Source organism: Rhinolophus hipposideros, assembly GCF_964194185.1.
Source record: "Rhinolophus hipposideros genome assembly, chromosome: X".
Lineage (NCBI taxonomy): Eukaryota > Metazoa > Chordata > Mammalia > Chiroptera > Rhinolophidae > Rhinolophus > Rhinolophus hipposideros.
In genome coordinates, this window is record NC_138046.1 from 97,599,375 (window position 1) to 97,614,922 (window position 15,548).

Here is a 15,548-nt window from a genome sequence, read left to right on the forward strand (position 1 = left end):
CAAATATCCATCACTGATACAAAGGTATATAAATCCTTGTATATTTATAAAATATAATATCATAAAATAGTGAAAATGAATAGATGACCACTATTGCAACAAAAATGGATTAGTCTCACAAATATGTTAACCAAAATAATTTATAAACAAATACACACTGCATAATTCAATTTATATAAAGTACAGACGGTCCCCAACTTATGATATTTCCACTTACAATGTTTCGAATTTACAATGGTGCAAAAGTGATACACATAATAAACTTCATGGGATATTCAATGCTTTATTATAAAATAGGCTTTGTGTTAGATGATTTTGCCCAGCTGTATGCTATGTGACCGTTCTGAACTTGTTTAAGGTAGGCTAGGCTAAACTATGATGTTTGGTAGGTTATGTGCATTAAATGAATTTTCGACTTACAATATACTTTCAATTTACGATGTGTTTATCGAGACATAATTTTATCATAAGTTGAGGAGTAGCTGTATAAAAAATCCATCGCTAATCTATGGTATTGGCAGGACAGTGCTTATAAAAAGGGAATAGTGTTTGGGATGAGGAATGAGAAAGGCTTCTGGGGTGTTAGTAATGCTTCATTGCTTTTTAAAAATTTTTTGGGGTGACATTTGTTAGTAAAATTACATAGATTTCAGGTGTACAATTCTGTATTACATCATCTATAAATCCCATTGTGTGTTCACCACCCAGAGTCAGTTCTCCTTCTGTCACCATATATTTGATCCCCCTTACCCTCATCTCACACCCCCCATCCCCTTACCCTCTGGTAACCACTAAATTATTGTAAAAGAACATATTCTAAATGGCAGTTACAACACTAGCTAATAATCCCGGTCTCAAGTCCTTTTTTGAAGTGAGGCAGGGAATAAATAAAATCTGACCATAATTCCTTTTATGTTTGTTGTTTTATGGTTTCTATGTTTTTACATAGTTGAGGTCATAATGTATATACAGTTTTCTACTGTTTTGTTTAATATAACAAAAACTTTGCTTTGTGACTAAAAGTTTCTTCATACACATACTTTTTTTCTTCAGGTGTACAATTCTGTATTACATCATCTATAAATCCCATTGTGTGTTTACCATCCAGAGTCAGTTCTCCTTCCATCACTATATATTTGATCCCCCTTACCCTCATCTCCCACCCCCACCCCCCTTACCCTCTGGTAACCACTAAACTATTGTCTGTGTCTATGAGTTTTTGTTTCTCATTTGTTTGTCTTGTTCTTTTGTTGTTTTTGGTTTATATACCACATATCAGTGAAATCATAGGGTTCTCTGCTTTAGTAATGCTTCATTTCTTCACCTGAGTCATAGTTACACAAAAATTATGATAACTCTCCAAGCTGCATACTGCTGCTTCTCATTCAGGGGCTACTTCTGCTCTTCAGGGGACATTTAGCAATGTCTGGAGGAATTTAACAACTGGAAAGTGAGATGGGTGCTACTGGCATCTAGTGGGTAGAGACCGTGGAGGCTGCTAAACATCTTACAGTGCAAAGAGCCCTCCCACCCCAACAAAGAATCCTAACGCCCAAAATATCACTAATCCTGAAATTGAGAAACCCTGGTGTACACTTGTTACTTGTGTCCTTTTGTGTAAGTTAACTCTAGTTTTAAAAATGGGGGGAGGGGCACGTGCTTATGTATCCATAAACAAACGAGGATGCTACTCTCTTTCCAAGTTTTTCTGTTTCTATTTCTTTGCTTCTTGTTAATTTGATTTGTTGTCTTCCAGTGGTCACTAATTGCTGAGAGGGACGAATGATCCTGGAAAATTGTGTGGAAGCAAAACTGAAATTGAGGAAATTCTGCCTATTTATTTATCATTTCTTCTGTGACTCATTATTTCACTACACTGGAAGGGCCTTTATATCTAACTCTGAAATGCTAAATTAAGGAGGGCAGAATTGGAGAAACCCATTACCCCACACTGAGACAAGTTTTCTAAGAAGTGTCCAGTGCTCTCTCGGCCTTAGTGTCATCTTCTTAGATACCTGCGTGCCATGAGTGCCAACTGGAGGAAGAAGCGAATGCGCAGGCTGAAGCGCAAAAGAAGAAAAATGAGGCAGAGGTCCAAGTAAACCACTAGCTGGTGCAACCGTGGAAGCCACAGGAGCAGAAATGAGGAAGGCCAGAAGCCAGGGATACCGGAACAAATTGTTGGACTGCATGCCTAATGTCTAGAACTTCTCAATGGATCTAGAACATACATCACCATCTATTTCTCATGACTACTTTTTAAGAGACCCACTTTTCTCGTACAAAAATAGTCCTTTGCTCTGGACCTGTGACATTCTGGACATTCTATCCCTAAGTTTTAAACACTCTTTCTTTCTTGTCTTCCCCATGCCATTCCCACTAGTCATCAAATCTGGCTTTCCAAGCAAAGGCAAAAAACTCACGCGACTTTAGCACAGACAGTGCACTTCCAGCTGCCATCAAGGCCCGAGACCCGACACTCGCTGCACACTCTTAGAGAGCAGGCCTGGCATGGGTCTCCCCGGTCAAATATTAAGCCCAGGTTTCTCTGACAGTGGACACAGACTCTGCTGGTGTGTTGTTGAGTTTTCCCACTTCTCCGTTTTGCTTCTAAGAGCTCATTCTTCAGCTTCCTGGAAGGAGAGAAAAACAATCACTCAAACAACAACAACCACAGAGGAGCAGAGCTATCTTTATTTAAGGGATGTTTTCATTTGGAACAATATTTGAAAGAATTAGGGAATCAGAGCCAAATACGTTCAGAAAATACAATTTCTCCCTCCAGAATCAACAATCTCTTGACATCGATAGTTGAAAAACATGTTTGTATTTTATTTTTGAATTTTGGTATACTTCACGAGCACTACTACTTTACTGTTAGTATTTATTCACATTATATTCTAACTTCTCCAGGATATCTTTGATACTATAACATTGGAGCATAATTCCAATCTAGAGACAAACACAATGCCATGTTCTTTACTTGCCTAGATATACTACATGAGGCAAGAGTGTGAAATAAAATTTGGCAACATGGGTAATTTCTTTAAGTCATCCAATGAAGAGTCTGCTACAAAAACATTGCCCACCTTTCCAGATCTAAACACTTTTGCTTGTCCTTTGAGGGTTTCCAACAATTTCCAATGACCTATATGGGCTTTGTTGTCAGACGTGCCTATGTTTGAATCCAGGTTCCATCATGAATTATCTGTACAACCTTAGGCAAGATTTACCTACTCAATCTCAGTCTCTTCATTTCTAAAATGAGGGTAATAATTCTTCCATGACTGTTTTTAAGATTCAGTGAGATAGTACATGTAAAGTTATCAGCATGATTCCTGGCACACAGGTACTAAATAAATGCTATTTCCAAGTCCGTTCTTTTACTATCTGACATGTAATCTATTTATATACACTTTAAAAATAGCTACCGTGTTTCCCCAAAAATAAGATGGGGTCTTATATTAACTTTTGCTCCAAAAGATGCATTAGGGCTTATGTTCAGGGGATGTCATCCTGAAAAATCATGCTAGGGCTTCTTTTCCGGTTAGGTCTCATTTTCGGGGAAACACGGTATTCAAAGCGTGGTCCTTGCTCTAGAAATGCCGGCATCATCTGGGAGCTTATTAGAAATGCAGCAACTCGGGCTCCACCTCAGACCTACTGGATCAGATTCTGCATTTTCACAAAATCTCTAGGTGATTGAAGTTTGAGAAGCACAGCTTTGGAATATTTGTTTTCAAATGTGACTATACACTGGAATATTTTTAAAAACACTGATTCCCAAGTCTCACCCCCACAGAGTCTGATGTAATTGGTTTGGGATGTGGCCTACACAATGACATTTTTTAAAGCTTCCCTATTTATTCTAATATACTTCCAAATCTGGAAAAACACTACTCTAGAAGATAGGCTCATCCCCACTTAAATGCTTCACAAATATGTCATTCCTTTATGCTATCTATCTACAAACCCTTCTTCAACATAACATTTCTGTGTTCCACAAAAACAACATCCCAGAATCATCCCACACGTCTCATACCATCTCCTTTTACATTTGTGGTACTGTGCTTTGTTATACCTGACTAGACTAGCATCCTCCCAAAGGTTGTAACAATGACTTTAGTTTTTTATATATATTGTTCAGGACCCAATTTCATGTTAGGTTGAAAGGTATTTAAATGTTTAAAACTATTCGTTATCTCTTTTGGGCCTTCAAACTCACTTGTGAGGTATTATGTGTTTCATGTTAAAGATAGTACACAGTACAGATAAAACCAGAAACCAGGTCTTTTAATTCCTTGCTTAATGAAAGTTCATAAATGGGGAATTTAAGTGAGGAGTAAAATTTCCAAAACCTTTAATTCACTGTCTCATTCATTCATCCAATGAGTCTTTATTGAGTGCCTATTGTGTGCTTGGCATTCTGATATTCAGAAACAAAAATTAGTCAAAACAGGACATCTACTAAGGATTCCCATTATCCTTGATGTTAGTTGAGAAGAGGACAAATGATGCAAGATGATTCATGTGTTGCAACAGGCAGCCATACAGAGCACTCTGAAGTCCTTATTCTCTTGTCTATCTAAATACAAATGACAGCAACCCACAACAAATGCTTTCCTAATCCCTGACTTAGAGTTTACAAAGTACCCTCATGTCTCTTTTTCCATGATAAATGGCTCATGAAATTGAGTGTAAGAAAAGCTCCACAGGATTTACTTTTGAAAACTTGTAAAAGCTACAAGCTTTAAAATAACAGAATAAGTTCTTATTTGAAGACCCACAACTGTATTATTTGGAGAAACACAACAGACATTTGAACACCTCAGGGCACAGGAAAAATAAAACACTACCTATTCAAAATCTATAGCAATTTGTGCAACAATTATAAAGAAACAAAGTGATCAAAATGAGTAGAACAAAGACAGCAATCCTAGACAGCAGGCCTATCGAGTAGGCTGGGGGAGCCAAAGAACAATAAACTGAGAAAATGGGGTACTCCAGGATATTCCAGAGGCAAATTCCCTTCTGGAAAAAATTCTATGATTAGGTGCCTGAAGTTTAACCACATAAACTAGAGTAGGTGAGACCACTTGGAGAAATTATGGCCATAAAATCAAACATTTACATTGCATCTTTCTTTGTGCTCTACTAACAGGGCTTTATTTAGCAACCAGGTTTCACCTAGTTCACAGATCTAGAGTCTGAAAAGAAATGGGGCTCTGTATAAACCAGGCCACAGGGAGGCAAAAATTTAAAATTCCAAACACACTAGTTGGGGAATTCCTAAGGCAATTGGTGCTAATTGTCCCACATATTCTGGAAGCTATCTCTGAAATATGTGGGAAAAGCTGGGCAGAACTCCATAGGCTGGCACAAAATACTAAGCGGCTTATTGGTTTTTCAAATCCCTCATAGAAGCTGACCTAATTCAATCATGTCTAGGATATTTCACACTAAGTGGACGCAGCCATTTTCAGACACTCAAGAAGAGGAGAAAAGAGGGTAATTGCAACCAGGAAAAGAAAGTGTGCAATTGGAGAGTTAGTGCCAAGGAAAAAGGGAAGCATAGGGAGCTAGAAGAGAGGAATAGGATGGGGATATCTTTTCCCCGCTTAACTAGCCAGCACTTACAAAGCAATATGGACCTCATTTGGTTCCTGCACTGGTGGCCCAGTCTCCGATATATCTGAGAAAGGTGAGTTTCTGGGTTGTAAGCACGTATCTGTTCATCTCACTCATCTACATAAGCTAGAAATGCTTCTGGTTTAAAAGTAACAGGCTTTAAATATTGGTTTCATTTTTGCCCCCCACATAACAAGAAATCCAGAATGAGGCAGCTGCTTGCATTTGTTCAGCTACAAAATCAGGTCATTTAAGGATTCCTTTCATCCTTTCTTCCTGATGGTTCCCTATCTTCAAGGTGTGGTTTATCATTCTTATACAAAATGGCCAGGCAGTTGCAGCACAGGATCCCCATTTAAGACAGAAAGAAGGGGCAAGAGGTGTCAGTTGCACCTGTCTCTTAAGAGGAAAGTAAAAACTGACTCGGAAGTCGTCCCATCAGACTTCTCCTTAGGTTTCCTTAACCAGACAGTGTAATACGACCACCACTAGCTAGCTGCAAAGGAGGCTGGAAAAGTGGAACAAGTTGGGACTGCACATCCCTGCTCTCTTGGCATTAGCTGTGGTCATGTGACTGGCGTTGGTCTATGAAATGTGATATATGATTCCAGATAAAAGCTGTAAGAGTGAGGGTTTGGTTTGCCACATATCCCTCTTCTTTGGATAGAGAATGGTAATATCCCAAATAGTGTCTGCTCTATAAGTCTGGGTCCTGGTCTGAGGATGCCATGAGTTACAGTTCCCAGCTGTCCGCTTATGGACATGCAGCATGAGAGATAAATAAACCTTCATTGTTTTAAGCTTCTAAGAATTCGAGGCTCTTATTGCAGGATCTCAGCCTATCCTGACTGACGAACATACAGCCTCGTGCTTCACCTGGCTGGCTCCCACATACCCTTTTTATTTCAGCTTTATTGCTGCTCCCTCAGAGAGGCTTTCTCTGACCACCAAATCCATAGCAGATTCACATCTTATTCTCACGCGTGTTCTTTTTCTTCACAGCACATACCATAATTTTTCATTGTACCTTTATTGGCTATTTTTAACTGGTTTAATGTTTGTCTTGCCAACTCTTCTATAATATCCATGAGAGCAAAACTTTATCTGTTTTGTTCAGCTTTGAATTTTAAAGCACATAATGGCTGGAACATAATAGATACCATTTACTTGAATGAATAAAAAATCATAAGTAAAAGCTAGCAAGTGACAGAAGAGAAAAAGAGAATAGAGGAAGAAAAATTCAACTATGCTACTTGCTGGGTATCACTGGGCATTCCACTTAACCTCTACTGGGTCTCAGCTACTTTAACCTCAAAATGAAGATAATGATTCCTTTCCTATCTTCCTCCGAGGATATTTGTGATAGCCAGAGGCAATAAAGTATGGCAGTGTGCTTTGTGAATTATAGAAGCCTTTACAATATGAAGCCATCATTACCCCCCCTCTCCTTTTCCCGCCCCCCACTCCGGTTCAAGCCGTTGTTTCTCAGTCCAGTTGTGTAGGACACAGCAACCTGGCCCATGCTGGTATTATGAGCCTTGCGCTCCCCCCAGGCTGAGGCAGTCGGTTGGAAGCTCACAGCAGCTTACGGCAGCTCTCGCCAGCTGCCAGCCACTCATGCTGGCCACCGGCCTCTCCTGGCAGCACACGGTAGCCCACGGCAGCACACAGCAGCCCAGCTCCAGGGAAAGCCATTGTTCACAATCTTAGCTGTAGAGGGCGCAGGTCACTGGCCCATGTGGGAATTGAACCTGCGACCTCAGCATTAGGAGCACAGCCCTCCAACCACCTGAGCCACCAGCCTGACCTGAAGCCATCTTTATTAAAAAGAGAATGAGAAGATTTAAAAAATGTACAATGTTAGATCTACTAGGAATAAAGTCAAATTAAAATTGGCTTAAATTTAGATCAAACACACTTTGAAAAAGTAATACAAGCCTGAGAAAACTACAGAAAGCTCTCAATTACTTCGCAAGAATTCACAGGACTTATTTCATCTCCTTAAGCTAAATCCTATACTTTTGTTCAGTAAGCAAAACTATTTTTTAACTCTTTAAAAAAAATTTTCAGTCTCAATGTGGCCTCTTCTTCATATCCTTAGTTATAGGGGTTCTGTTCAGCTCGTCTTCAAGACGATTCTTGAAGTTGACTGTTCTATGATTCAGTTGTAATTTTGATGTGATCTTGGGAGGCAGCAGGAATAGCACTTACCTAATCTGCCATCTTAGACCTTCTGGCAAGCAAAACTATTTTGAGTCCTCAAAATATTAAAAATCTAACCATTTCCCCTATTTTTTTCTTGTCTGAAGAGAAGCAAAGAGTACAGGAGGTGGAAGAAAAATTGTAGTAGAGATAAATATGGCCTAAAATCAACTGTTAAAAACTGATGAAGATGTACATTGCAATACTTTGTCTTGTGCACTGGAAACTAATTTTAAAAAAAAGCTGATGAAGAATACAAAGAAAAAGAAAAAAGCTACCAAAGACATTTAATTGCAGCTAACACCAATCCTTCATTTGACATAAGCTCAGGATGCTCTAGCATTTTAAAACATCAGTTTATTCTTTATGTTTCCTTGTTGCTACACAGATATATTCATAGTAACATGTTAATTGATGACCCATATGTAATTGAAATCTTAAATACTGAAAAGATGAACTATGTTAACTGTAATTAACAAAATCTTTTCTATATTCTGGTGATATACTGAATTCGTTTTTTCTATTCTATCATAAAAAATGTTCAATATATTACAAAGACTGCTTGCTTTATCTTTGCATAGACACATTCCTTTCAAATCAGGAATTGCTTTCATTAAAAGTCCTGCCACATTTGTTTGGCATTTTTCTTTTGTTACCCAGTCTAGTCCCAATTGTACTGAACATTATTTTGCACCAAATAAGATAGGAATTTTAGAATAGAAGCAATTAGGTGCCTAGAAGAGGAAGCCATAGATAACAATTCAAAAAATATCTCTGATTCCTTGATGCCTTTAAACAATCTCCAATCTCATCTAGAAGAGCACATGAAGGCTCAAGAGAGAGAATGAGCAAGAAAGGACTATATACCGTGTTTCCCCGAAAATAAGACCTAAGTGGACAATCAGCTCTAAAGCATCCTTTGGAGCAAAAATTAATATAAGACCCAGTCTTATATTATAGTGAAATAAGACTGGGTATTATATTAATTATATTACATGTTATATTACATTACATTATATTATATTATATTCGGTCTTATAGTAAAATAAGACTGGGTCTTATATTAATTTTTACTCCAAAAGACGCATTAGAGCTGATTGTCCGGTTAGGTCTTATTTTCAGGGAAACATGGTACTAGTGGCCCAGAACATAGGGTTCTAAAGTCAGATAGCTTGGATTCAAATCCTCGCCTTACCATTTATTTCATTTGAGACTTTAAGAAAATTACTTAACCTGTCTGTGTCTCAAGACTTAAGGAGACGTAACCTTTCTGTGTCTCAAAATACTCCCTCTGTAAAAAAACTAATAATAATAATAGTTACAACCTCATAAACTTGTTGTGAGCATTAAGATAATGTCACTGTGAGCATTAAGTGTGAAGTACAGCTTGACACATACTAATTTTGGAATAGACGATCTGGTATATGTCTCCCAATAGCTGTTATCCCCTCTATTAGTGGAATGCCTCGCTAGGCTCACGATCACTCAAAATAAAGACTGTACTTCTCAGTGTCCCCTGTATTTAAATTTTGTCATGAGACTGAATGTTGGCCAGTGTGATTTGATCAGAAATGACATAGACAACCTCTAGGTCATGCCCTGATGGGAAAGGGCTCCCTTTCCCTTGAACCCTTCTTCCTTTCCAGAGGCTGGGACAGAAAATAGGGGTGAGCCACCTTGAGTCAAGAGCTAAACTCTCCAGAAGGTGGAGCAACCAAAGAAAAGGTGCCTAGACCCATGCTAAAATGGAGCCACCACCACAATATTCCAAAGCTGCCAACCGAGACTTTTCCATTTGAGGGCAATGTATTTCCATCTTGTTTAAACCGTTATTATAATGTGTCTCTATAACCCAAAGCGAAGTCTATTTCCCAATTAATACAGTAAGAATTCAGTAAATATCAGCTCTTTTTATTATTGTTCACTTGCAGAGATGTTATCAGATTCTGCTTCAACCTCTGCGACAACGCCTGCAAGCTGAATCCTTGTCTCCAGCTAGTTTCATATTCCCACAAAGGGTTTCTTCTGCCCATCCTGCTTCTCCCACCAAATGGTGCCGGCCCAAGTGGCCTCTGATCACAGAGTCTCTCAGGGCAAACATTCCCCAGTGGAGCTTTCTTCAACAAACACACCATTCTGGTCCTAATCAACTTTATAGAGCTTTTGATTAGTTCTCAAATCTAAGGCTACTAAAAAGAATCAAAACCATTTGAGAGTTAGGGGAAAGTTTTGCCTAGATAGAAAGCTACTTCAGAGAAGAACGGAATTGAAAGAACACTCGTCTAGATTAAAAAAAAATAATCTTGTGAATGGTGCCAATTTCAAGTGTTTAAAAATTGTCTCAGGGAAAGAGGGCATTGTGAAATCTTCCTGTCTGCAGATGACGCAAAATACTTCTTGGCAGCAAAACACTTGGCTCCTAGGAATACACTAGATCCTTCCACAAAGCCATGTGAACAGACAGACAATTGTTTATTAAGTATAAAGGCACACCTCGTTTTATTACGTTTCACTTTTGTGGGCTCCACAAGTCTTGGCGTTTCTTTACAAGATGAAGGTAAGACATTCCACCAGCAAAAAAAATTGTGATTCGCTTTATTGCGGTGGTCTAGAACAGAACCCACAATATCACCAAGGAATGCCTGCAGTGTCGATATCATAGCAGAAATTGATCACATATGTAATTAGAAAACCAAATCTTCCACCTGGCAATACCTTGAAATAACTATAATCTCAATTTCCTGGCCCAACAAGGAACAACGATGTGTTTTACTAATCTGAAACCCAAAGGATAACTTTCTTGAGTATAAAAAACCGCAGAAAAGTCCTGTTACCAATACGGTAAATTACTTAGAAAAAGAGGGAGTAGACAGACATTTATATAACTTACAAAGTGATCCCCTGGAAAAAAAAATAAAACACAAGAAATTAAAAGAGAAAAAAAAAAAGATTTAGAAGAATAAACTCCAGAGCTTACCAAAAAAAAAACCAAAGAGAAAACAACAAAGAGGGGTGGAGACAGAATCAGTAAACCAAGAAGTAGGAAAGCTGCATTTCAATAGGGCTTTTAAAGATTACTGCTATGACAATGCAAGGATAAAAGTGACTCCATGGGAAGAAATTGGGCATTTGTACATAAAAAAAGGTAATTTAAAGAGAACACATTGTCCTTGAAAAATTCTTTAAAACTATTTCTGCTGCTGAATACAGGTATACATATATTTTTATAAATATATGAATTTTATTGCTAAAATGTCTCTAAATTGAATTTGCGTCAACTAAATTATTTTAAATGCAGCCAGAAAGGAGTTGTGTGCTCATCAAAGACAGTTATCAGTACTTAATTTTTCCCATTTTACCTCTTTAGGTTGATGTTTATGGGGATTCATATCTTTATAAAGGTTATTACAAAACACACTTCCAGCAGTTTTTCTAATATTCAGTATCAGCATATGGTACAAGAAATGTCAAGTCACCATTTCTTTGATATTCATCAAGGATGAATATAAATGTTTTCTTTATGTGCTATATTTTTTCCCCTTATATCCTTCACTGAAAATTACCACTGACCGTGAATTGCTTTCAGATTCTATAAAAAGGAAGATGAGGTTTGTGCTAAGCCATAAATAAATCTGATCCATAAAATGCATGATTTTTTTGGTATTAATTATTATTTTTACTTAATTTTATTTAACAAGCACATACAATTCTTACTTATCTTTGCATTTATCAGTGTTGGAGAGCTATGGTTTTCAAAATGTAGATGCTTACACAAATCATGAACAAATGACCCACTCATTCTCAAGGTTAAGTTAACTGATCTGCTGATTATAAATGATTCTATAATCAGAGCTCTAAGGATGTGGATGACAGTTTAAAATCCCTCACACCTTGCCCATCAGTAACCTTCATCATCTCCTTCCTGCTCAGCCTATATATGCCTGTATCAACTCCCTTCTTTACCCTTATCATATTATTCTTTCACTATTAATGCCATGGATGAACCTAAAGGGTATTATGCTAAATAAAATAAGTCAGACAAATACCATATGATCTCACTTATATGTGAAATCTAAAGGACAAAATAAATGAACAAACAAAACAGAAATAGACTCATAGATACAGAGAACAAACTGATGGTTGCCAGATGGGAGAGGGGTTGGGTGAAAAAGGTGGAAGACATTAAGAAATATTTCTTCTACTCTTTTATACCAATAAACACCTAACTGTGATGATAAACACCTAACTGTAATGGAAACATGGCCACCCAGAATAACGACTACATTTCCCAGCTAAATATGCAAGCTCCCTAGCAGCTAAGTATAACCATTATAGCCAATGTGATGTAAGCAAGGTCATATGTAAAACTTCTCAAAAACGTCCTTAAGGGAAGGAACTCTGTCTTTTTTTTGTCCTTTGCCCGTCTCCCCACTGACTGAAATGAGGACAGGAGGACTGGAGCTGGAGCAACCACCTTGGACCATAAAGTGTGACTAAGACTCTCTCCTCAACCAAAGTTTGGACAGGCTCCTCTGGGGTCTCTTTTCGATTAGACTTTGCCCTTGGACCCTGTCTTTAACCTGCACAGCCCAGATTTAGTAAGAATCCTGCTAAATCAGTGTAACGAGAATCCCCCACCCTTGATATCTCGTATCAACCTGGCCTGCCTTCAGTAAGAATTCTGATAAGTCAATTTAGTAAGAATCCCACTATCATCAATGTTTCCTCTCAGTCATTTTCCATTTATTGATCCCCTCACTCTATTTGTTGGCTATAAATCCTCATTGGCTTTTGCTGTAATTGGACTTGAGCCTAACCTCTCTCCCCTATTGCTACAGTCTTTTATTTGTTTTAAATTTTGGGGGGATGGTCTTCAAATCTATTGCAATAGTCCTGAATAAAGTCTTCTTTACCATTTTAATAAGTGTCAGAATATACATATATTTTTATTTTCACATGTTGAAGATGTTAGCCCATGTTGAAAATGGCAGAGCAACCACTTGGGAGGACCAAGGGCCTTTGATGAGCACGGAGCCACCATTACCAGCCCTGAGTTGCTTTCCTCATGACTTCATCTAGGTAAAAAAAAGAATCTTCTCTCTTACTTAAGATACTATTATTTTGATTCTCTGACACCCAGAGTTGAACTTACCTTAATTTCTACACTTATAAATGGTAAGGATACTATCACAGAAGTAGAGAAGAATATAAATCCTGTCTATAACATACTAATTGTGTATAAAGTCTGTCAAAGATATAAATTATTTATATTTTACAGAAAGAATATATCTATTTGATTTGAGTCAATGTAAAAGTGGAGACTTTGCATAATCTAATAAAATACAATTTTGCTTCTGTTAAATTAGAAATTAATTCATCTTCATCTCCTATGCCTTGCATATAAGTACTGAATGAATTTTTGATGAATCTTGGAAATGTATTTCCCAAATATATGACAAAAAGAATTCATATAAATCAATATTGAAATAACACTAACACCCAATAGCAAAAGGACAAATTATGTGAATAAAAAATTCACAGGAGAGGAAATACAAATGGCTAGCAATCATGTAAAAATACTAATAACCACATAAATGCAAATTAACATAGAGCATTACTTTATCAAATTAGTAATGATTTAGAACAATAATTTTGATGTCGGCAGTGGTATAATGGTTTAGTGAAGAGGAAATTGACAACATTTCTGGAAACAATTTTTCAATTTAAAGGATATATAAATCAAAATATGAATCACAATATAATAAAAATTAAGACAGAAGATTAAAGAATAAGGATGTTCATGGTAATTAGGACAAATAATTAAACAAAACATTGCACATCCATGTTATGAAATCTTCTCTAGCCAATAAAAATGATGCTTCCAAACTATTTTTAATGACATCAAAATCATTCATTAAATAAGGTTAAGCAAAAATAAAGGATACAAAATTACATATATAATATGGTTCCAATTATGTGAAAATTATATATGTACACACAGAAAAATATTAGGAAGGAACTTCAACAAAAGTGGAAATTATCTTTGGGAAGAGAGATAGTGAGTGTTTAAAGTTCATACTATATGTATTTTCTAATATTCTATAATATACATATTACTTCTATAATGAATAATATCAAAATATATTAAATATTTAATTGGATTAAGGATTTATGATATAAATATTGTACACATTGATGCCCTTCATAGAGCCTAATGCTTTAATGATCTTACAAACTTTTAAAAAATCCTTTGTTGTGTAAGTTTTAATTTTACATTTGCATAAAATGCTTAGCAGTTATGCTTAATTATTCTGCAATGAAATGATGATTAGAAAAATTACTAAATGCATGTCAGCCTAATCTTATCAAATTTAAATCAATTAAACCATAACTCCTATTAATATAGGAACAGTCATGTAAATTATTGATATAAATTGACCATTGCCTGAAGTCTAAAATGTTAGAGAAGTCAGTTTTGTTAATGAAGTTTTCACTTATATTTCCCTAGAAATAAAGTGCCTATTTCCCCAAGAATATAGTTGGTATTTGCTTAATTATATCTTCCCTTCTGAACTGACCTACTTTGGCGTGGGGTGGGGCTGAGTTCTCTTCACTCACCCTCCCAGCCCCAACATCCTACCTTATAATCATTCAACCATGTTGTAAAGTATATGGGATTTAGACTTCTGTGTTTCCTCAATTTACAATAAAAGGAAATGGTAATTTCCTGGACATGAATGCAAATGAATCCCTGCTACCTAGGGGCATGTCCTCTACACAATTCTGGCTAGAGACAGTATACAAGGAAGGGAAAGGGACTAAAAAGAGAATTTGGGGAAGAATCAAAGAGTGACAGATTCATTCTCCTCCCTCTCCCCCTCCACAACTTCCACCCATAGGTAACAATTTTACTTATGACTATGGTGACCATATTATTTCAAACAAAGAAAATAGTCTGTCAAGTATATTTACTTGGATAATCCAGTGTTTGAAATGTCCCCAAATATCAAGTATTTGTTGCCCTGTGCCTATGATTAGCCCCACAAGAATTACTTGGAGGAAAATGCTGTAGAATCACAATTTAAGTTAGTTTCCCAATATGTGTACATATATCGAAATCAGTAAAGTCTGTGGTGAGAAAACCCCCAGGGTTTTAAATTCGTTTAAGGCAGAGCGGGATTTTTTTTTCTTTTTTTTTTTTTTTTACATTTCTCTGTAACACATTAAGAGTTTGGGTTCTATTAGGGAGCCAGTGTGTTCATGCTGGGAGTTTGTGTTAATCCATTAAGAAGCTTTGTGGCAATTCTATAAGAATTAAAACAAAATGTTGCCCAAACCAGAAGCCCACTCCAATAGTTCTCCTGGTGTTTCACGGCTACTGTTTCTTTAAGCTTTTGAGAAGGTCAAACTAATTTTGTTCCTAGTGGTAGTGGTAAGATTTGGAAAAACAAACAGCGTTATAGATCAAATATTTGTAGAGTTCTAAGAGGGTATTACTGCTTGGCACTTACTGGTCTCCCTAACTTCCAGGCTGAATGTATAATTCTTGAAATCACTTCAAATTCATTTGAACCAAATATTTAGCTTACCTATAGGATTCCAAATAGCCAATTTGACTATACTTTCCCCTTCTGTTTCTCTCTCTTCTTTCCTCCCTCACCCTGCTGTAAAATGATGGAATCAACCACATAAAAACAAGGTGAATGGCAGTTTCCAGG

The 15,548-nt window shown here is 36.9% G+C and overlaps 1 protein-coding gene across 1 annotated transcript in view; it reads right to left on the reverse strand.

Annotated features, from left to right (window-relative positions):
• SYTL5 (synaptotagmin like 5) overlaps window positions 1-15,548 on the reverse strand; it is a 199,995-nt gene that overhangs the window by 60,957 nt on the left and 123,490 nt on the right. The window contains exon 3 of the mRNA XM_081043045.1: window positions 2,424-2,633. Within this exon, the coding sequence (XP_080899171.1) occupies window positions 2,424-2,633 (210 nt within the window). The remainder of the gene's footprint in view (window positions 1-2,423; window positions 2,634-15,548) is intronic.